Source organism: Paralichthys olivaceus, chromosome 10 (genome assembly GCF_024713975.1).
Source record: "Paralichthys olivaceus isolate ysfri-2021 chromosome 10, ASM2471397v2, whole genome shotgun sequence".
NCBI classification, from domain to species: domain Eukaryota; kingdom Metazoa; phylum Chordata; class Actinopteri; order Pleuronectiformes; family Paralichthyidae; genus Paralichthys; species Paralichthys olivaceus.
In genome coordinates, this window is record NC_091102.1 from 10,911,393 (window position 1) to 10,935,604 (window position 24,212).

Sequence of the window (24,212 nt, forward strand, 5' to 3'; positions counted from 1 at the left end):
GGGGATTTGAAAATGTTAACTAAGGCCATATGAAATTGTGAGAGGTAGTTTTGCCAGTTTCCGTGGAGAGGATTTATGGTACGAAATAATCAGTGACGCCTGATTTGTATATTGTTACTAATGGTAATTGAATTCAACAGTAGTGACCAGTTTTTATAGATTTTATTTTAGACAGCTGAAAAAATTAGACAAGTATGACTTTGAATTAAATCTACAAAAAGCAAAGCATTGCTTTTCACCAGCTTCCCTTTGGATTCCACACATGCAATTTAAAAATAAACATACTTTTCATACATCAGTGATGACCTACAGCACAGTGGATGCTACCTGAATGCCACATGAGTGAGAGGAGGAGAGAAACGACCTCTACTTTAATGAAGTCAGTCATGGTCATTCACACACAGTTGATTACTGACATGATGATGTACCTAAATGTCTTTGTAAAGACGACAAATGTACATTTTTGGAAACTGACAAATTTGAAAATGTGCCCTGATTTACATTCACATTATACAGAGCGAGCTGTACCTTCCTTGCATAGACGTTAAGACAGTACAACGTCATTAAAACTACAAAACTCTTTGGCTGCATTATTTCTTTTTATCAAAAAATAAATATACAGTGTGTGTAAGTATTTAAATATGTACAAAACTTACAGTACAAAAAAGTAATCATCTATACAGTGTAAGAGTTCAAAATATGAAACCAGCTACTTAATAAATCACCGAGCATCAAGCTCACAGGAAAAAAACAAAGTTCAGTGTTTTTGTGTCTTGACACAATTTAAGAAAAACAAGTTATCCTCAGTAGCAAAAAATCTCATTAAACAGAATCATGAGTAACTTTCGTTGTTGATCCAAGTCGTCATCCACTGCTTTTTGTCAAAAGCGTCAAGCTTGACTTTCCCATCTTTGTACTCTGGAGTCTCCTTTCGTATCCGCACTGCGTTGTAACGAGGGACGCTACTGTCTTGTTTGGAGCGTTTGAAGAATCCACACTGAGAGGGGAAGATTGCAAACGTTTAAAAACACACAAGAGATTTATTTTTATGAAATCAATGTGTGCACATTGTAAACAACAGAGCGGAGGTGTTAAGCATGCTTTGCAGATTTTAACAGGTCATTTTAAGCTGTAACAGCCATGTCAGCGAAAGCACCTGCAAAGCACTGTTACAAAAAGGTAGAACAAGTTAAGCCTGCTGGTAAGAAAGCACATTCATTTATTGGCAAAATTCAGAGACACATATTGTACAAATACCAGAGAAGTTTTGATCAATTATACTTTTCTAATTTTACAGAGACTGGATTCTATTGGTACGCGAACATTTCTCCAGATAACCTGCCTCCTCTGCTTCGTACAAAATGTGTCTGATTGAATTTCGCCACAGTAAATTAGCTGCTTTGGCCGGAGAGTGAGTCGGTTAGTGGCGGCAGGAATCACACTCCATGCTGACAGCTTGTTTTTACCCCTGTTCACAGGATAAATCAGGCCTCAGCAGAGAGTTTGTCTTTGTCAGAGGGTTGGACATGGATCTCTGCCTTGTGATATGCAGCATCATACTGGTCTTTTGTTGCTCTCTTGAAGAAACCACACTGAGGGGGGGAGTAAGGGTTGTGGATGGTTAAGAGTGACAGTGACACCAGTCAATGGCTGATAGGATTTCTTCTTTCAGCAAAACAACAGAAAGAAACGAGTTTGTTAAGGGAATGACTTCATCTGGTGAATCCAGTGGACACCAACCAGATATTTCTCACTCATCTATGGAATAAAATGGTAGTGTCATTTAAAAAGGAACCGATTCTAATATCAGACTCTGAGTGTCAATAGATGATGTCACAGATATACACACTTGCTTTTTCACATAATTAAACCCTTGAATAGTCAGTAACCACATATCTAAGTTCATGGGGTGGAAAGTTATTTTTTCTTTTCCATGTTCACAAATTCACATTATAAATTAAAATGTCCGTCATTTCCTGTTTCTCATCTGCACTTTGTTTGGATCATGTGACTGTCAGAATAAAACCTTTCAGAACAGAAGTCGGATTTATTTATTATCTTCTGTAGCTCTGATGTTCAATTATGGATATTTCATCTCAAATTCTGAACTTTTTCAATCAAGAAAAAAAAGTTTACGACTAATCAAAAAATTAAGAACCCCCCCGCTGATAATACAACTTTGGACTCGCCCAACGTAAAGCAGCCCGTCAGCTCGTGTTTACGTCAGTTTGGCGCCAGTCGGTGGAGTGTGAAGCTCCGGACATGATCCAGTCATGTGAAGAAAGTTTAGTTAGAACGCTTCACTGAGACATCGAGTTTAAACTACACTAACAACACTTTAATCTTCTCACCCAACAACATGGCGCCTCACGTAAAGACGGTAAGCTAATGCTAACTCTGCGTTAAGAGGCTAAGTCAACTTTGTGTGTTATTCTCTCTGGGCAGAGAAAACACCGCCAGTCTTATGTCTGCTGTGGAAATCAGGTTAAATGAATCAGTACGTTGCAAGTACCGTCACTTCATGTTCATGATCATGTTTATTTACAGTTTATTTCGGTGAATGAAGCTGTTGCATTGAGGCTGATTTAATTAACACTAATCATCCCTGACTAATCGATTGGTTCGACTAGGTTCGATTTTCCACTTTTCATTCATTCATCAGTTTTTTTATTTCGAACATGAAAATACAAAAGAGAAATTAAACATACAAATCATTTTTTACAAACAGTGATGAGGAAAACAAATAAAAACTTGTTGATTTAATGTAAACATTCAAAAATGAATGAGAAGAAGTGCATTTAATCTCACCCCTTCACTATAAATCAATAATAATTATATTGTTCTTAACCAGCGTCCTATGTATCTATGAATATGTTGTTGACCCGTGCTCTATATTGTATATAATGTATAAAAAAATATATGTAATAATACATGCAATATAAATAATTATATATAATAATAATAATAATATATACATATATTTGTATATGCATTTATACATATATAAGTAAAGAAAGGTAAAGAAACTCTAATTTCAGGTTGACTTTTCTGGAAGTGTGTTGCATTCACATAAGGAAAATAATAATATTGAGTGATCTCAGAATTCAAAGAAATGTCTTTCTGAATTAATGAGATCACTCAAATTATTATTATTATTATTTTTTATGCTTTCCATCTGAGTAATCCCAAAGTTCAGAGATGCCTGCATAAAGTCCACAAACTAATAGTAATGTCGTCTATATTTCTAAAGATATTTTACTATGCACAGAATAAACCCTCTTCAACCTATTTTCTTAGAAGATTCAATGAAGTTCATGTTTTAACTCACCATTTAACACTACATGGGTGATATGAAGATGTAGAACTCACCTTCCAGAGCAGAAACACCAGCAGAGCCAGGATCTTGATTCCTGCGAGAACAGCCACCAGTATGATCCACCAGGGAACTCCTCCATACTGAGCTACGGCACTTTCTGGAGACACGGCCACTGTCACCTGCCATGAAACAACAAAGGGAGTGAAGCCAAGCACTTTAATATCAAGGTATAAAACAAAGTTAGTATTTGTTGTAGCTGTTGAGCTGCTTACATCAGTGTCAGGGGTTGTCAGGATCATGTTTTCAGCCTGGGCGTGAAGCACGAGTAAGGCCTTCACGACTATATGTAAGGTTGAAACGGTGGCGTAATCCTGCGTAAAAACAGAAGCACATGCTTAGGTGGAGGTAGAAATCAGTAGGACCAGCGTTATCACAAAAACATGGATGATATCTCACCTCAATAAAGGTTGAGTTCCACAGACGAGACCTCAGCTCAATTGTTGTACCGTCCAGGCCCTGCAGGGGGCACTTGAGCACCACACATTTGAGCCCATTGTCACAGGTCTAGAGGAGAAAGAGCCTATTACACATCAAATCTAAAAATCTTAAAAAGACTGTGAATACATCCATACACATACTCACCAACACTTTGTTTTTCTCTAACAGAAAAGCCTTTTTTCTTTCAGCTTTTCTTTGTTTTCTCTCAATTTCTCGTTTTGTCCGGGACACACTGGTCTCCTGAAAGCACGATTATCTCAATATTAAAAAGCCTTAAGCGTAACGTGGTCTTACTTTAAGTACCTGAAAATAAAGAGGAATTATAGAGTCCTACCTGGATGTGTTTGAGATAGTTGATCTCAGACTCAGGAGAGCAGTGGACGTCCTCCTCTCCTGTCGCTGTGATCTTCACCAGATACAACAGCCATTTCCCATCTTTGTTGAATTTGGGCCACTGAATGTGCAGTGAGGCTTTAACAGAAGGCTTCAGAGACTTCCACAGGTTGTTTATCTGCAGGAGTAATCAACACAGAAGCGTTTACTTACTTCATACATTATCACATCAACATTGGATCATTATCAGATGGATAAACTTACTCTGAATGTAAAGTTAATCAAGCTTCCAATCTCCTCCTCTGTCTTCATGGCACTTTCTCCTTTCACAACGCCTCCAAAAGAAACCTGACTAGGGCTGGCCTCCCTGGGGAAAACAAGCAGATATTTTATAATGGATAAGTTTTCATTGCCATTTGTTTGTCTGTGTTTTTATGAGCATTTATTTACATAAAAAAAACTACTGAACCGATTCCCATGAAATCTTGTGGGTCATGACCCACTCTCTGTCTCTCTCAAACAGTAGTTTCCCATGACATGATTCATAACAACACACTTACCCACTGACGGACAATGGTAGTTCAATCACCACCTGAGCCTTTACTTTCACCGGGATTGTATTTCTTTGCACGCTGGTCCTGAAAGAAAAAGCACAACAAGCAATAAATTGATATGTAGAGTTAACAACTTTGTTTTATGACACTTTCACATTGTAGTCCGGCAATTTTTCACCAGGTGCAGTTCTTAACATGAAGCTCAGTGTCTGTAGTACTTACGTGTGGAGCTGCAGGTCAATGTCAATCTCTGTCGTGTCGAGATTCATACCCACTGTGCTCAGGATGATGAAAAAGGTCGTCTTGTAGAAAGAAGCAAAGAACAATCTTTCACATTTGAAGAGCTAAATGTCAAAGTCAGGATTAGCAGGTGAACACGACAAGTCTTTACCTCTGAGTCTCTCCTAAAAGGATTTCCCAGCTCGCAGTCCGCCTGAGAGCCGTTCTGATTGGCAATACAGATGATCGGCTGGAAAGAACAAATCATTACTAAACCTTTTCACTGGGCATGGTAATGGCTGACAAGGTGATTTGATTTATTTATGTCACCATCTATTTTGTGGATTCCTGTGAAATTTTGTCAAACCACGTATGATCCCCATTGGATGAATTGTGATGACTTTGGTGACTTCTCATCCAGTGCGACAAATAGGTCAAAAGGCATTCACCATGGAAACGTGAAAACTTGCACTGTACTTAGACACAGCTTTGATGGTTATCATGTTAACATATAAACTGCTCACAGGTTATAATGTGTTTTAACATACTTCATTTTTATCTAACATGCTAAATAAAGCTCAATACTATCTGGTATCAGCCAAACTCTGTCTCTAGTAGCGAGAATTGCAGCAAAAATGATTTAAATTTTTTTTTTTACCATTTGTGGTTTAAATAAAAATATAGTTAATCTTATTTAATTTTACAACTATATTTCTCAAAGTAAGGTATTGTGGAAAAAAGGATAATTTCAGTATTATGACAGTATAACATCACCTATTGTTTAGAATTCATTTTTCTTTACCACTTTGGCTCCAAATGTTATTATTTACACTTCACTAATGGTGAAATTGCCTCGTTTTGTTTTTTCCTAACATGTATGTCATATTTTACTTTGACTGTGTTTCTGTGAACTTACCATTGTTTGTTGGGAGCGGACTCCAGAATACGACAGTGCATCTGGGAAAGTTCCCACCAGCTTTGCCTCATAAGCATCGTCTCCGTCCATGTTGTTCACCGTCACCCGCAGAGCCAAGTCCTTCCTCTCGTAGTTCAGGTGAAACATGGGGACGTTGTTCTTGCTGCAGAAACACAAACATGGACGCTCACCTCAGGCTGAGCTTGGTGGAGACAAACAGGCTCGTGCTATGTTTTCATATATTACAATAGGTTTATCAAGCTGTAGTAGCAAACCTTAATTTTTAACCACTGCCTTATTATCACAGCCAGGGAAACATACATGTTGTTAAAACATTTTTTTTAATTGAATTGAATTTTTACTGTATGAGTTGCAGAACTTACACAGGTAGTGGGGTATGCATGTTGTTTTGTCTGTAGAATAATTTGTACTCCATCTTCAGGTTACTGCGACAAATATGATCACTTCCACATCCCTCTTTTACAAAGTTCACCTGCAACAAGGACAAATAAACAACCAAACTTGCCTCCATTTAAACCATTTTGTCCTTAAATTCATAGTTTAAGTCTTACCTCAATGACTTCCTTGCTCAGTTGAGAGGAGTCTAAAATGGGCATAAGCTGAGGGAGGCCGTTCCTTGACTTCTGTCGCTTTGTACCCAGAATTTCTGCAGACACCTCGATAGGGATACTTCGCATCTTGTCCTTAATGTTGTCCTGAGGAAATCAGAGACAGCAGATGTAGAGTGGAGCATAATCCTGGCCTTTAATTTATTTATCCATATATACGTACATTTTACTGAAAACAGTGCACAGTATTCATGTCTTTTGCTCTCTGTGTGGATTCTATCCTGCCGATGTGGTTTATCTCTGTGATCAATATGTTTTACCTTGAGTTTAGCTTTTATCTTGATACACGTTTCCTGTTTTTGACCCCGAAGGTCCAAGGTGCCATTAAACAAGTAGTCCGTGTCCAAGTGGGATTTGTTCATGAACATAACCCTGGAGGTCAGTCCGTGCTTCCTGCGATCTCCGTCTGCCTCCACAGAATAGCTGATAGCTGCAGTATTGTGGAGAAACACGTGTAAGAAAGAAAGGCTGAACAATGTTGTGTCAGGATAATAAATCTTCTTTGACTCACTCAGTCTGGGGCTGTAGGATGCTGGGTTCGCCGTGTAGGTGAAGCATGCATCCACGGTGAAGCTATTGTCAGAAAAGTGATTTTAAAAATAATTTATAACAGTGTAACTTTTGACTGTGAGGCCTGTTTAATTATAAGAGTATTAGAGCACATACCAAATGCTGTTACCGCAGGTTTTGATTGTAAGGTCAATTTCCCGCGGAGATATTTTGACATCTCTCCTGATGCTAATGATTGGTCGGGCCCTGAAAGAAAGGTTGTTAAATGAAGTTGTGATGGGAATCAGTGGGGTTTAATTCCACTCACAATGTGTGTGGAAACAATTACCTGTAAATTAGAGCGGTGTCAGACAGAGAGCCCACAGCTAGGTCTGGATAAGAATTACTGTCCAGGTCCATGTTTCCTGCCAGAGAATAACCAAATAACTGGAGCTGGTGTTCTTTTCCTGAGAGGATCTGTGGAGGAGAGAGAGAGAAGAAGAAAGGAGTGAATTATTACCATGTCAGTCAATTTATGAAAATAACATAACATGGAATTTTTTTCTTCTTCTTTAGTATCAGGAGCTACAATGATTTCCAGATGTTGGATAAGTTAGCTCTGTGTATTAATATATCTTATTTAGAGCCCAACCTGTTTATTGGTTAGCTGATAGTATCGGCCAAGAGTCTTCCACAGGCGTTTTGGTGTTGATGTTTGCTTGCCAATATGCACCAATATACATTTTTTCATATTACAAAATTTAACAATGCAGAAAACATGTTCACATTTTATGTTTTAAAAAAATCTTAAATCAATATTTGGTTGTATTTTTACTTTATTTATAGTTATTTCCACCACCAAGGATATTAGTTAGTTAGCAGGATTATGCAAAAACTATTGGATGGATTAGCCCTAAACTGGATGGAAGGATGTGGTATAAGTCAGGAAGGAGCCAATAAAATTTTGGTATGGATCTGGATCAGGGGTCGGATTCTGTAATTCTCTTTTGAACACGGCAAGATAGGCCTTTTTCATTATGTTTTTTTCACAAAGGTTTGATAACGATGTCTTAGGAATCATGGCCATTTTTATATATCAACCAATTTCAGGAATTCTTTACTTCCTAATATCCCTATTGGCCCCTAACAATCAATTATCAGTAGTGCTCTAGTATTATTATCAAAGAAAAACTTAACAGGTCACCAATCATCACCTTCCTCAGAGTAATGACTTGACAGATCAATTGATGATAACGCTAGTTTCTAATAGAACTTAAAAAGGCTGACCTGTGCAGGGCTGGTGTTGATCCCCTTTGCGGAGCCGTGATAAATGTAAACTTTTCCTGCACCGCCGTCATCGTAAGGAGCTCCGACAGCAATGTCTGAAATCAAAAAGTATTCATTTGCTGTAATGTGACAGCAACTGAGAGAGAGAACAAAAATGAGCCACAAAAATGACAACTAAATTACCTTCATATGAGTCTTGATTGATGTCCCCAATGTTCTCCACTGCCAGTCCAAACATCGAGTCTTTGGTCCCATCCAGACGGATCGGCGTGATGGTCTCCCACCTCCCTGCCTTGTTGATGTACACGTAAACAGCCCCTCCCACGTCGCTGTCCTTCATGTAGAACTGAGGGGCTCCTACAACTATGTCCTGCCATCTAGTTTAAAGATGGGTGGTAAATATTTATCAGTATCATACAGAATGTAACCTGATAAACAAAGTCCTCTCAAAGGAAAACTTTTAAATCATACATTTGCAACAGACAGCGTTATAATAAGGAACAATTATAGGAAGTCAACATCTCACAGCTATTCAAATCAAATTTTACTTATATGGATGAAAACCCATACTCCAGTCACATTAAATTATGTGTATGCTCAGGCAGAATATAGAGTGTGAGGAATGTTGCCCACCCGTCACTGTTCAGGTCAACCACAGCCACGTCGTATCCAAAGGATGACCCCAACCCTGGCCCGTCCAGTGTGTGCTCCACAGAGAGTCTGGAGGAGGTTTCTCCTTCTTTCTTCAGCAGGACCACAGCTCCATTGTGATTGGCTCGGGGTGCTCCAGCCACCACCGTCAGGGTGCGACTCCTGGTGATGCTGTGTCCCGAATCAAGGGAGAATCCTAAAGTGTGAGTGTGGGCAGTCATAAGGGTTATGATTTTTAATGAGACAGATTCACAATATCCTCCCATCTCTCTGTGCAAGTCTCCCAACCAACCAGTAGGGGTCGCTAGTGTAGCAACACAAAAGTGTCTCATCTACAGACCGCAGTATGGTTCCCATGCTTTTCCTATCATGCTCCTCTGTGGCAGTCAAGCAGACCCCCACCAATACATGAACTGATTACATTTCTGTCAACTGGTAACTGTAGAGGGGAGGATAATAACAAAAGGAGCCATGTTGACTTTTAATTTGAAAAAAATAATCAAGAACATAACCAGCGTGTGTCTATATAACCATTATTAGAAAAGGAGAGTCTAGATCAGACACGTTCCCAACAACAGGAAAATCTCCGGAGCGTTAAGGGAGGGTTGGCGTTGGCATCGGGGTGTGCAGAAGGCAGGATATGGCGTATAACCTTCACAGAGAGCACAGAGTTGTTTTTCCAAGTTGACATCTTAATATTATATATAGATATTTGTATTCTTCTTGTTTGTTTTTTCAATTTAGTGTCTGTCACATGTTAGGACGGTCATCAACAAGCCCAAAGTGAATTCTCCAGGCATTTTCCTGCTGTATTCTCAAATGCGCTTACACAGACATTCTCCGGACATTTTACTAGCTGACTTCAGAGCAACTTACTCGGATGGAATGAAAGCAACTTTAAAAGGTTTGTTCTGTAAACTTTGTCCACACTGAGGTTTTTTTCACTCACAAAAAACACAGGGCTCCTTTTGTACTGAAGGCTCCTTCATATTTTGGTTTTGACTTTCATGTTTGCTGGATTAGCCTCACCACTGATCTACTTGAATATGTTGTTTTGGTTTATTATCCTAAAAATCTTGTTTGCATCTGAGCACTGTTGCTTCTTCTTGGTTCACTAAAGAATCCGATTCAAAGACCTTTTTCAGAGCAGATATATGTCATAGCAGTAAAACGAATAAAATAATTAACCACGACACTGTTCCCATGGTGATACCGAAGCAAAACAGCCGTTTGTTATGGTATTACTTACACGTGTCTGACACATCAAAATGCCTGATGTGAGAAAAGTTCAGTCAACTTTTGTTGAACTCCACATTTCCCTTTGGTCACATTCAGTAACAGCACCCTGTCATTGTTCTGCACCAGTCTATGGAAACCTGGTCACATTTAAAACCCTCATTCACTGGAACACACAATGAGCAACTCTTTGAAAATATAGACTGTAAAAAACGGGAGTCCAAATGATCTCGTTCACCCCCTGGTGGCTGGCTGCCATAAAGGTCATGAATCCATGCCTCCTTCATCTTCACAGATAGGAAATGGACTAAACTGAAATGTCAAAATGCACATTGAACATGTTTTTCTCAAAGGCTTTAGTAATTTGATGTTATAAATAGGAGGCACCTGTAGCACAGTTATTTGGGCTTCATTATCGTACAACAGGAGGAATGGGAGACTCGTCTATCTTTATATACAGTCTATGCTTTTAACAGATACTATGTATTTGGTTAACTGAAACTAAAGGAAAACCTCAAATGTAAAACAATAATGAAAAGTTCCCTCAAGGCAAACATGAACATCCACACTCTCACGATCAGTTACTCACCAAGGTAGCTGTTGGCAGGTACAGGCACCAGGTCAGGGTTCCAGAACTGCTCATCTCCAACTTCATAAGGGCCGTCATCATACACGCCCATCTCTAGCAGTGTGTTGTTCTTCTGCTCCACTCGAACAATCCCTGCACAGGTGAGTGAGCAATGCAGTAGATGTTAACAGGTGTAAACAAGATGTGTTTTTTTTACTCAAGACTAAATCACACTTGTTTTAGCAGATTCCCTCAGTAACCGCTGTAAAGCACTGAGTAGTTATGTTTAGTTAATGACCTTTCCAGTAGTAAGCTCCTGGTGCTCCAAACACTATGTAATGGTAGTCCTTGGTGAAGGTGGCAGCTAGACCCTGCTGACATGATCCAAACATCTCATGGCCTCTGGGTCTGCCCGCACAGAAGTTCCAGTTACCTCCGTCCTCATCAGAGGACTCATCGATTGTCAGGTCCTGACTGAGGACATAACAGCGCCCAGTGATGTCACGGGACTCCTGAGCGGTGTTCACATACAACCGCCTCTGATACCGATGAGCACAAGTCTGAAATTACAAGCTGTGTTTTAGTTTGTACTTGCATAACAGATAAGACCACACTCAAGGTCTCTTGGAAGGTTTGACTCACCACAATCTTTCCTCCAGGTCCCTGGCTCTGAACAGTTACCCCCATCCACTGGTTCTCCTTGTTCTCTATACGTATGTCCTCTAGTGAATAAGACAGTGATATGACAACTGACACTGATTCTTGAATTCATTTTTGTGATATTTTACAACTTCATGTGTAATAAGCTGTTTTCGGACATGCACTGATCTTTGGACATTTTCCTGTTGTGAACTCATCTGACTGTTGCTGCATTATTCACATTTAAAACGCAAACTCCAGAAAATGCCTGGACCCAATTTTGCCTAGAGTTCATGCCTGAAAACAGCTATAGACAGACAGATTGACTTCTCACCTTCAATATCAAATTCAATGCGTTCACAATCATTGGACAGAGAGATTTCACATTTATAAAGCCCTCCTGTGATGTTGGCTCTCTGTTTTCCTAAAGCTCTTGCTCTGGGAGCCCCGATCAACAGCCTGAAGAAAAAGAGAAATATATTATATCCAAGGTTATTCTTTAAGGCATTAGAGGATTGAGTGATAAGGACTGAAATAAGCTTTTTGTTGAAGTCACCTGTCACCGCTCTGACCAGCTACCACTTCAACATTTTTTTAAAGGAGCTTTCAACAAGCTCCTTTTAAAAAATGCAGCAGCTTGTTGAATTCAGTAAGTGTATGTGAAAAGATCAACAGGGAGAGTGACAGTGAAAGCACAGCAACAGCAAGAATGCAAGTTTTACTTTTTAGAAGGAAGTAAAACCCAATATGTCTTCTAGCTGCCTTCACGCAATGCAAATATTCGGGCTGCTGTCAGCAGAGACATTGGCTCTACTTGTTCTACCGCTCTTTCTCTATCTGATAAGATTGCATTAGGCACTTATTTGTCTCATTACAATGGAGCAGTATGGCAAATGTCCTCATTTGAAGTTAACAAGTGTCATTTTGTGTAAGAATTGGTAACAATAGAGGCATCCTGTTGGCCTAATGTTGACGACACATACCATTTCCAGCTGCAGACTGAAGTTAGATTCCATACCCACCTCTTCCTCCCCATGTTTCCTGCCTGCATCTATAGTGTCTCTATAGATATGCAGGAAAACTCTATCTGTTGGATAGATACTACAAAGTCCTTCATACTATAAGTAAATGTAATCACATTCTCTGTAACAAGCTGCCTTAGGTTTTAAGGGGAAAGTACAACACAAATCAGGATGTTAGATTTAATTCTGTAAAAAGATCATATAACTTGATACCAGTTGCTGAGAGCGCCGAGCTCCACTCGCAGCCATGAGAAGCAAAATGCTAACACCACTAAGCTCACAGGTCCATGTGATCTTGTTAACATGTTCATATTAGGCAGGTTTGTTTATCATGTTCAAAAGTTTATTTTAGTCAAAGTACATTTAATGCTGATTAGATTTGTCCTGGACAACTTTAAATGTTGACTTGATGATTGGTTCAGCGTTTACCAGTTATTGCAATTTATTCCTGGAAGGACATAAATGTGTGCACCAAATTTCTGACTGACAGACTGATAACTAAGATGGTCAATTAAAACAAATTGATTGAAAATGGAACCCGACTGATATGGATTTTTGAGAGCTGATGCATATGCGGATATATTGGGCAGTGAACATTTTGGGATATTGATATATTGACCATCATTAACACTGACAATTTGGCAATGATTTCTAAGTTGTCATTATCAAACCCTCATGACAAAAAAATATAATTCAGGCTTGATATATTTTCTCAGTCAGGCTGAAATATTCAAATTATAAAAGTATTATAAGAATAGATTCAAAAGATGATAAGGTCTCAGCCACTACTAGATTCTTTCTTCCATTATTTTATGTTAGTTGATTTCACACAGCAGACAAAATGCTGTTTCCCTATGTGATTAATGCACATATTACCTTGTGTGTGTCATAGAGATGATTTAGGTTTAACATGTGAAAAGCATGCAGTGTTCGATCAGTCTCTCAAAGAGCGTCTGTATTTTGTGATAAGGAACCAAACTGAAAACTGTTGTCCATGACAATAGACCACTGTCCTGCATTCTTCACAGGGCAAGTGAGCAGTGAAGCAGACAATCTAATCTAGAGTGAGATCAGTGATGTGCTCATTCTGTCCAATTTTAACCAAGTGACCACAGCATGAAAAGAGGATCTGTTTCAAGTGTTAGTAATGTCTCACTTATTTTATAACAGATTGTCAACCTTTATTTTTGTACGTTATTGTAGGTCTAGACAAAAATGAAAGAAACCTCTCAGTTTATGTGATTTTTGTGTCACAAAACTTGTAAATCCTGATTCAGGAATAAAATATCTGCAGCTTGACTTAGATCTGCTGTTTAAGAGCTTGAGATAGAAGGAAACTTGATGAAATAATTTAGTCATCTGCTATTCAATTCACTTTTGTGAATAGTCAATATGACATTGCTACTGACTCCCTGCAGATTACAGTTAAAGAAAAAAGCAAACACAACTAGCATCAAGTCTGGGTCTGTGAAAATTTGCAGCAGGTATGGTTGTGCTTTCAAGACTTGTGACATGATTTCAATACTTTTGTGATTGCATGTCTATCGGTGTTACTTGTAATAAACATCTGGGAACAACTGGCAAATAATTGAGAGCTGTACTGATACCTTACTGACAGCTCTGAAATGTGGCAACAACTTGCAGACAGCATTTGTGACCATTTACACACTTAGACATGTGCATGTCTATTGCAGAAAGAGAACATAACTGAGCAGCAAAAGTCCACCAAAGAGAAATCACCATATATGTATAGAATAATAAAAACATTTTCAAATGTTTTCAAAGTTCAGTTTGCTTCATGGTTTTGCGGTTGAGCTCTGAATGGACACTTGTCACTCTGAGGCAAGAACTTGAGAAGACTGAGTCAGAAAACAGTTTTTTGCTAACTCTGTAACAGTAACTAATGACAGGTTCGCACCATATCCATGTTTTCAATACGTTAACAAATGGACAAAAAAGACTGAATGTTAAAAGTTACTTCTATAGGTCTATTTTTCATGTTAAAGTATAACGGCCAAAACTAGTAAAACAAAATTTTAGTTCTTATATGAACCATGCTTTAAAGTTGTTTTTAAAAAATTTTTTTTGGGGGGGGGGGTGGTACTTTGTAGTTGGGTACGTTGTCAATAGTACATTAACATATAAACCACACACTATAGTGTGAACTGACCAGCCTGCTGTCAGTGTAAGACATTTCTCAAAGGACTTTGCACGAATCCTCTCTACGCTTCTCTCCTCCCAGTGACTCTACAGTTCCTTCTGTCACCCACCTATTAATCTATGGCGCAGCACCGTGGCTCATTATTTGCTAAACAAGGATTCTCCACAGGAGGTGTGATGTCAGACTGAAGACCGAACTGAAGACCCTCTCTCCAAACAAAGCCCAGTGAAATGCAAATACAAGCAGCAGCTTTTACAAAGTTGGCTTCGATTTGACAACATGCTTCATCAACTGATGCTGACTGACATACAGAAGAAACTATTTGCTGTGTCATCAGAGGGGCGACAACAACCTATACTACTGTGCATTAGATGTATTGTAGGATAACAGCATAAACTAAAGTGCATTACATTTGGTAGACATGTATGTGTCATCAAGCTATTCCTACAGACAGTCGCTTCTACAGGCCAGGGGGCCATATCTTAAATCCAGCGCTAACAAGTGTCTACTCATGTAGATTTTGTGTCTTTGCAGCGTTGACATAGTTGACATGCAGGAAAACGTCACATTTATGAGAACTTTGTTACACAGGTAAAGAAACCACACCTCCTACTGAACAGCAAAGCTTCTCAGGAAAGTGACAGCTGTAGAATTTAGCGAGTAACTGAGGGTTAACATTGACATTTACCTGCTACACACCAGTCTAGTAGACACATGAACTAGATTTTCAAAAAGGCATATATATTTGCTTGTTATTCAACAACAAGACAATGTATCTAGTAAATATATTTAAATGAAGCATGAAGTGAAATACTGCACTCTATAGATTAGTGCTGATCCCTGAGCTACATTTGCTCACAATGGATGTTTCTGTATTGATAAATGGGTTTACAAAAGAATTAGCTGAGATAGAAAGTTATTGTAAAGAATCTTAACTCAAGGTCCACTAAGCTTTTCTGTTGTTTAGGAACATGGTTGAAATATAAACTGTAAATTATTGCACTCTGCAAACATCATATAAGGAATCACTCACTACAGCTGTTTTCAGACATGGACTGAAGTCTGAGGATTTTCCTGAAGTTTTCCGGAGCGGCTGCATGTGAAAACGCAAATGTCCTAGGTAACTGAGGTTTTCCAGAACCTTTCCTTAGTAAAATGTCAGAGTGAGTGTGAGGGCATGCCGATGAGGTTTCTAACTGTTGAAGAATACAAATGTCTCAGGATGAAAAAGAGGAGTGATAAACAAAGCCTAGGAGAAGCCAAGGTTCAGTTTACTTGAAAAGACAAGATATGAAAGCTGATATGTGTCGACGTGCCCTAAACAAAAGCACTGCTTACAGCAGGTGAATTTACACGTTCCATGCTGTCTCCTGCATAAATAATCTCTTCCTGATTTCTTCATATACGAAAGACAAAGTCTGGAAAATACTGAATTTCTGGGCATTTTCAACAGTTCATGTCTGAAAACAGCTTAATTGAGACATTTTATTTAAGTTAATCTGAGTGATTTTTTAAAAATCCTTAAAGGAAACATCTCCTCTTAAATCCAGAATCAGCCAGGCTAGAGTGTGAAACCACATCCCATCATGCCTTTCACTGCAGTGTAAATGTGAATACAAGGTGAATGGTGTGGGTTTACACAGCGATCTCGCTGGTCTTTGTTAACAGATGTGTTCCAGTGCTCCACAGCTGTGTACTCACGGCCACAAGAACTGGTGCAGCTGTTCTAACTGTTTCAGTTTGCACACACACACAGATTGGTGCTGACCTGTGGCTGCGTATACGCCCCATAAGGAGCCATGAATATTCACTACCAGTAGAGATCAACTTTAAAAAGTAAAAATAATAACTTAAAAGGTGATTCACCTTTGTTGACTGCATTTTATTAACCTTTTTCTAAGCTACACACGCAATATATTTAAAAACTTGAGTCTAAAGTCTGACTGAAATATCTCTCCTCATCGGGTTACATGTGCACAGATGGCTCTGCAAGTCCTGTCAAATGGCCTTTTTCTCTGGTTTCAATGAGAGGATGTTATATCCACATCATTAACTCAACACATTATTCATGGAAGAGGCATCCAGTTGCTTCTTTGCAAGATGCCACATTATGTTCAAACCTGGATCTCCTTGTTTCTTCCACTCAACACGATCAATATGAGAAGGACGGCGTAACATCATGAACAATGAGAATCCTGGCTGTTTTTGAATCAATCCTTCAGAGGAACATGGGTTGGATAAATAGTTTCATGCATTATAAATAAAACAATCCTTTAACCACAATAATAAATTGGAGCAATAGAGGGGGTCTGAGTTTAGCTCTGAAACAGAGGGGATGAATAAAAGGCCAGTTATTGTTTGACATAAGATGAATTTCATTTATCTAATCACACGTGTTGCTAGCTGTACAGATTGTTTAGAAATGACTGTAAAAGCCAGGATAGCTGTCTTCACATGCGACTTTTAATACTCAGATTAATGTAAGCAGTGATAGCCAGTAGGAGTTTACAGCTGCTAGTGATCATCAAACACGTGTTTCTATGAGAGTAGAAGGGACAGATGTGGAGTGTGTGATTCATTGCTGACTCGTGTTTTCATGGGTTCAGAGTGCCACAGTGGTCAGTGTGCAGGGCTATTCATTCCCTAATGTGCTCCATTGAGCTTTCACTTGACTTGTCTGGCTGATAATCCCAGGGTCACATGAGGTTTGGAGCCGACATCATGACTGGGCAGGGGAGCTGCTCTTTCTGTCATATTTTCCTTCCAATTTTGCAAAAATATATTGTAGTCCTAATTCATTGAAAAATTATTAAACACTCTTTCAAATCAGTCTTTCCCAGGTCTATTTAAGAATTCTACGGTCCAGCCTCTAAAGGCCCCGCCCGACCAGTCAATGATAGGCCAATATCCAAGCTGCTACTTGTATCCAGACTGCCCAAGCAGCTTATAGTTTAGTTTATATACACATAGCCCAGTATGGCTCCATTCAGTCCATTCAAAACTCAACTTAGCTCCTGATACTGTTGATTATGGTATTCTTTTTAATGGACTGAACCAGCTGGTGGGTATTTATGCATCTGCCTTGGAATGGTTCCCATTCCCATCTGGCTGTTTTTCGATCTGACTTCTGGCATGTGGTGTACTACAAAGTTCTGTTCTGGGTCCTGTGTTGTTCTATTTATAAATGCTGCCTCTTGGACAGATTATTAGCCATTATAGCTGAACCTCTTATCATTTTTATGCTGATGACTTTTATATCTTTTTATAAGTAGAAATAACAAAAGATCACACATTGCGCCAATTCTTTGCTGTCTGCACTGGCTTCTAATTGAAGCCTGTATCAATTTTGAAATACTGGTGCTCAACTTTAGAGCCTTGCATTATAAAACATCAAGGTTCTTTTCAAGTTTTTTCACCTAATTTGTGGTATCATCTCCTGTGACCTCAAGACTTCAGTTCTATCTTCATGAAACAGCTGAAAACATTTTTTAGATAGTGTTTAGGTTACTGCGTTTGAATAGCTTTTCCATTTCATTCACTGCTGTTTATGTGTCATTGATTGTTGTCTTTGTTTTTTTTTTTATTGTTTACAATAGTGCATTATTAATTAAAGTAAATCACTGATTTTGTATTTGCTAAAAGTGCTTTACAAATAGACTGTGTTACTTCTTTTCTTACTCCTCAAATAGCAGATTTTGCAGACATCAGGGGAAATTTGCGCAGCATCTTTGAGAAACCTGGGGCAGCTTCAGCACAAATCAGCATGATAAGGAGACAAATCTTCACTATCATCTTACTTTTATTGGCTGAAAAACAAACTATCAGGCCAGTGTCACATTTCGAACCTGTTTGCACAACAAATATTACACTTCATTTCACTTTCACAACTTTAACTCTTTTTACACTTCGCAATACTGACTTGAAGCTGATTTTTGTTTTTATAATCAAAGTTCTTTGTGAACAAAAAATACTTTTAAAAAGCAAAATTTTCAAAGGCAGCTTCCAATTGTGTGCCACTGGATCCTTTACTGCATCAAGAGAGGCCTTTACGCATCAGACAAAACAGAAGTGAGATCTGAGGGAAATAAACATCGTTATCAGGGCTTTTCATTCCTGCTCTCGGTTTCTCAACATGCTGCTTGCAGGGACCTGTGGTGACTGACCAGTGTGTAACACAGCAGCTTCAGCAGGCAGTCTTACCCTGTTTGCAAGCTTTGACATGCCACCCCCTACCCCCACCCCCCTCACTCTTTGTGTGGCAGGATGATCAGGCTCACTACACAGACATTTTTTTCCGCACCCTCAGGGTTAGCCAAAGGAAATGGTTTACTGTAGTGTATGCATGGTAGCCTCGACAAGCATTCTTGAAATGCTGCAGTTTACTTACTTATTTTGGCACAAGCTCAAAAACTCATCATCATGTACACGTGAATGTCTAAAATGACTGAAATGTGTCACAGCTGAGCACAGGATGCATCAGTCAACGTGTCTTTAATAGTCATTCAAAAAAACTAACAAGGATTTTCATTCATCCACTCTCAGTGCTTACATATAAAAGTTTACAGTTAAAACCATTGAGAGAAAAAAGCACCTGCTAGGTCAATAAAGGAGTTTTAGTAGAGCTGCAAATCACTGCAATTGATGAGAGGGGCATTGGTTATATTAAATAATAAATTAAAACAAATACAACTGATATGAAAGTGAAAAATAATCTCAACAAAAAAAGCTGTGAAATTAACCACTTAAACAGGGCTGCTGCTACTAACAATGAATTTCAATATACATTTATTTACTTTAGTCAATTAAATATCTAAAAATAGTGACTGCAATGTTGAATTAGCCTGTTTTGTGTCATCAAAACCCCCAAATATTATAAAAGTAGAGAAAATCCTCACAATTTGCACATTGGCTCCAATCAGTGAACTTAAAACAAAGATAAAGCAGTTGTCAAAATATATAATGAGAAAACAATTTAACAGTTGCGACATTGCACCTCTCCTCTCATTGCTTCCTCTGTTTTAACCTCACACACACATTTGCATGACACTTCTAACCATTGTTGATTCATTTGTTGTCCTAGGGCTGCTCTCCGTTTCATATTCAAAGCATCGCATAGAAACAGTAGAAACCCAGTGAAGCTAAAGAACAAAAAGTCGCATCATCTGACAAGAAGCACATATGGGCTTTAGGAGATTGTTATAAAGTTACTTTCACGTGATGCAATGCTGCAAAATCACTGTATTCACCTTGCAAAGGCGGAATCCTTAAATCAAATGAATGTTCCACCAGATTGTTTGGAATCATGCAAAGGTTGTTTTTTTTTTTAAGTTAAGAAGCAGTGCCCTGAGTCTGCAGTGTCAGGTGTCCTTCATAACTGAGCTGCACTTTATTCAACATGCTAAAGATAGTCATCTACACTTAGAAACAAACAGCAGTGGAGATGGAGGCTGCATCACTTACATTCTTTTATCCGGGTTGAGCTGCCGGTGCATGGCCAGAGAGAAGCCGAACAGACTGCCCGGCTCCCCGTCTTTCCTGATGACATGACCGGTGTCCAGGTTGAAGGCGAGCACCGCAGTTGTCTGCAGAAGATAGATAATAAGCACAGAGGAGACAGGAGCGAGTCCTCTCTGCAGCAGCATGGCGGAGCGGTCCAGATGTGTCCACTAGTCCGGAGATAAGAGCCGCTGACCCCGCTGCTCCTGACCGCTTCAGCCGCTGATGATCCACTGGAAGCTGCAGCCGTTCGTTAGCTCACCCGGCCCTGCGCTGCTGCTCCACAGCGCCCCCTCCGCTCACCACTATTAACTTCAACGACACGCAGGTCCGCCTGTTATATTGAAAGAGACTAAATGTGATGAATGAATAAAATATATAAGTAGGCTACACTTTATATACATGAATGAAAAAAATCGAATAATGACCCCTAATTTACATTTGTTTCATTCAGGTTTCATTATTTTGTAGGTTTTTGTCATGAATTGTTGTTTTATTTCTTATATTGAAATAAATATAGTAGAATTTACAGAATTGTATAGGAGCTATAGGCATGAGGCGAAATATGAAAAGGGATTTTTTTTTTTTTACTACTTTCCAATTCGATAATAAAGTTGAATTGTCGATAAAAAAGTCAAAATGTCCAGAATAAAGTTAAACTGGAGTGGGATTTTTTTTTTTTTTAATCCTCCTCTGATTGACTTTTAAATTTCAAGACTAAAATCCCACTTTTAAGAATATATCAATCTACTAACCATAGCACACATGACTGCCTCTATAAAATGTTTTGTATTAGAACTTCGACGAGGTTGTGTCTGTCCAGAAGGAGAAACTGCACACACCTGGAGAGATGGGACACTGGCAGCTCACACAGCTTTCACACTCTCAGTATTTCAACTTAATTCTCTTTTTCTTATTAATGACCCTAATGCTCTTCTATAAGAATACAATCAGTTCTAGGATAAATTAGAAAAATGACATCCGATCATCAAAAACAAAGCTCGATATCCCAGTTTGTATTGTCCTACACATTCCTCTGTGTTGAAGTTGTTGAACTAATGTGCCAAAACTAAAATCACATGACGAGCGTACAACACCCGCTTATATCTGCTGTACTGTCCCTCCTCATCTTGTTAGCTCAGGAGTGAGAATTGAATCACTGACAGGTCAAATATTCCTAACCTTGAAAATCAGGAACAGCGATGGGAGAACTGCTTATCAGATGAATATTAATAAAGTTCCCATAATTTTTAAAATACCTTTCAACAACTTTAAGATAGAGGTCAGTTTAAGTGTTTTTAAAAGGCAGAAAACATAAACTTTAATTCAAAAAAGCTATGTTTTAAAATCTGTATTTGTTTTATAAGTTTATTCCCATTTTCCATGTTTTTATATCAATAGAAACGATTTCATGAGCAAGGAAGGAAACCAGTGGAACATGCAACTGCACATTAGTGAAGGTAACTTCAGTTTTTTAGTTGGCTGGAAGTAGGTAAACATTAAGTCAGGTGTTTCAGTCAGCTGGACAAATACTGTAAACCTCCCAAATTCAGACGGACATGGAGACGAGCAGCTGTAGGTCACTAAAAGGCTCCAGGGTCTTTAAAGGGTTCTGCCATTTTTTGTCTTTACCATGTTTCAATGTAAAAAAACCTGAAGTGTTATCTGACTAACCTAACAAAATATTTGATTATTGGTATTATATTCAGTGTCTGAGGTTGATCATCTCTCCTCACAAAAAACGTATAAAATATTAATGGTTGCTTACGTTAGTAACAGCTGCTGAAGACCAGATTTATAAATAAATAACCAATCACTAACATCATTCGACACATGAGAGTTCTTCAGTGACATCAGGATCTCCTAACACTGATTTCATGTCAAAAGCTTCCAGTTTTGATAAAGTTTGTGATTCATAACATACTTTATTAGAGATGAGGACGTTTTGTATTCACAAACTGAAACCTAAGATGTTTTGACCCGTCAGAAGCAGTGATCTGTGTGTGTGTGTGTGTGTGTGTGTGTGTGTGTGTGTGTGTGTCAGTCATCCTCCAAACCTGCAAGAAACATTCATCATCTGGTGTTTGATGTTGGTGTGAAGTTTGAGCCAGCATGGGCCACAATCGCACAACAGAACTCAGCACAATGTGGCCATTGTTGAAGTTAGGAAGCCCTCTGCCTGTGTGTGTGTTTCTGTGCTGGTGTGTGTGTCGGCAGGCAGGGGCTGGTGCGATTGGAGTGGGGGTGCAGTGGCGTCTTAACCACATTCCTAATTGCAGCAAATGACTTGGGAGGTTTGAGTGTAAGATATGTGAATGGAATCTCTGTTGCTGTGGGCTCAGTGACAGATGCATCACAAGCCTGATCACTGAAGTCACCCAGATTCTCCAGTTAATGACAGCATCAGCTCCCTAACATCCACCATCTGCTGGCACAAACGTGACTGGTTAACTTGACCAGTACACATTAGTGTCCAGACAGAATGGACAACAATTTGTTTTGACACCAATGTGTCCTCTCTGGCATCTTTTTAAAAAGTGAGACAACAGATTTAAACTGATAAATGTGCAGCGTGCAAGCATGGACATATTGATAGTGCATGTTTTAAAGGATAAACTGTATGGATTGTCTATGGATGGATGAATGTTCTTTAAAAATTCCTCCAGTTGTTGTCCTCTAACCTAAATCCCTGTCACATTTATTCCAAATACCTGTGCGGTTTCTCAGCTCTCGTCCTAATCTAAGTATCTTGAACCTATCTATCTAATAAACTGAACCCACAAGTCAAAGCAATCTTCAGTGTGTTTTCGTGCAGCACATGTAATGTTGTTAACCCATTATAGAGTAGAGTGCAGACCTCCACCAATGCTCACCAGTTCCTTTAAATTCAAATCAGCTGCACCAAATTACTTGGTAACATCTTGCGATGTTAAAGAACATAAAATAACATTCCTGAATATGTCCCCTGATCTGGATCCACTCCAAAATCGAATGGGTTTCTTCTCCTCAGATCACATCCTTCCATGTTTAGTGGAAATCGGTTTTGTTGTTTTTGTCTAACATACAAACAAACTTGACTCTTCTTAGTTAATAAAGTTTAAAGTGTTTGAATGGACAGATGGATCACGTATATGGCACATGTAGCACAAGTTGTTTTATAGGAAAAGATGATCTATAGAGGAAAAAATATTAACGTTATTTATTGCGAAACTGTAAATCTCTGTATGCTCTTCCATTGAGAGACTTCTGTCAGATCAGAGTGATACACATTCAATAATGTGAATAAGGAGGTTAAGTTGCTTGCTTCTGTGTCCCCTCGTGAGTGAAAAGGTGCGTAACTTGGTCTTTACCTGAGTTCAACCAGCCACGTAAACAACACTTTCATGTCCACTTCTGCCCTGGGTGGCTGCGTAACATGAGCTGTGAGAGGAGGTGAACCTGCCCGCCCTCGTATTGTCTCAGGCCAGTGGGAACAGAGAGATTGGTGGGACTGTGTGGGTCGAACAGGTGGACCCCTGCAGGTGATGGCTCCTTTCTTCACAGATTAGCTGCACTTTTGTTCGAACAAAATGAACACAGACTTGAGAGAGGTCTGTTTGGCCCTGCAGTCAAATCAGTGGTGAAGATATTAGGTTTCACTAGAGACTTTAATCCCTTTACATATTTCACTGGTTGAATTATTGGGAGAAGTTAATGGTAAGGTAAAGGTAAGGTAAAAATGTCTTAAATAAACAAACTGTAGAGTATTAAACATGATTCTGACCTTAAGGAAGAGGGAAAGAACACATTTAATCTATGTTATGGTCTGATATTGCAACATTACCATTTGTTTTTGACTTGTGTAAAGCTGTTCTTCTAATCATTGTTTTAAAGAAATATAACTGCAGCTGTTAAACCTCCAAACTCCCCATTATCAATCTTTTTAGTTTCATATGTCCATGCAGAGAGGTATATATCCAGTTATTGTCCATGGTTCGAATCACACATTTTGCCACTTTCATGTGGAAATTGTTTGGTTTTAGGAGCCTTGCAGCTCAGATCCTGCTCAGACAGAAGGGCCGGCTTCTTAAATTTCACCAACGACATAACAGAGACTGGTGGAGGAAACCAAACCCAAGAGTTATCAGAGAGGCTTGGAAAAATGCACAGATGGCATCTGCAATTTGCAAATGTGTCACGCCGTAAAATCATAGTGATG

The 24,212-nt window shown here is 38.9% G+C and overlaps 1 protein-coding gene across 2 annotated transcripts; it reads right to left on the reverse strand.

Moving 5' to 3' along the window:
* Window positions 1-147: 147 nt before the first annotated feature.
* On the reverse strand, window positions 148-20,258 carry itga6a (integrin, alpha 6a). Of its 2 annotated transcripts, XM_020089987.2 has the most exons (26): window positions 19,979-20,258; window positions 11,670-11,794; window positions 11,339-11,418; window positions 10,995-11,256; window positions 10,718-10,849; window positions 8,875-9,088; window positions 8,425-8,618; window positions 8,242-8,336; window positions 7,304-7,431; window positions 7,132-7,221; window positions 6,977-7,038; window positions 6,726-6,895; window positions 6,409-6,552; window positions 6,220-6,329; window positions 5,837-5,999; window positions 5,093-5,170; window positions 4,924-5,003; window positions 4,708-4,785; window positions 4,412-4,514; window positions 4,149-4,325; window positions 3,959-4,054; window positions 3,773-3,880; window positions 3,589-3,687; window positions 3,370-3,495; window positions 1,467-1,592; window positions 148-997 (listed from the first exon to the last, which is right to left on the reverse strand). In XM_020089987.2, exons 1-25 carry the CDS (start codon window positions 20,158-20,160, stop codon window positions 1,485-1,487), a joined length of 3,204 nt encoding a protein of 1,067 aa, XP_019945546.2. In that variant the 5' UTR covers window positions 20,161-20,258; the 3' UTR covers window positions 148-997; window positions 1,467-1,484. The 2 variants fall into 2 exon arrangements, with proteins under 2 accessions (XP_019945546.2, XP_019945545.2); XM_020089986.2 differs by lacking the exon at window positions 1,467-1,592.
* Window positions 20,259-24,212: the final 3,954 nt, after the last annotated feature.

Bases quoted from the DNA above. Each gene is read 5' to 3' on its own strand.
- itga6a (XM_020089986.2), bottom strand. From the start codon at position 20,160: ATGCTGCTGCAGAGAGGACTCGCTCCTGTCTCCTCTGTGCTTATTATC. The intron at 8,619-8,874 runs GTGGGCAACATT...TCTTTAAACTAG, and splicing joins GTTGACCTGAACAGTGACGG to ATGGCAGGACATAGTTGTAG. The intron at 5,004-5,092 runs GTAAAGACTTGT...TCTTTCTACAAG, and splicing joins CTTTTAGGAGAGACTCAGAG to ACGACCTTTTTCATCATCCT.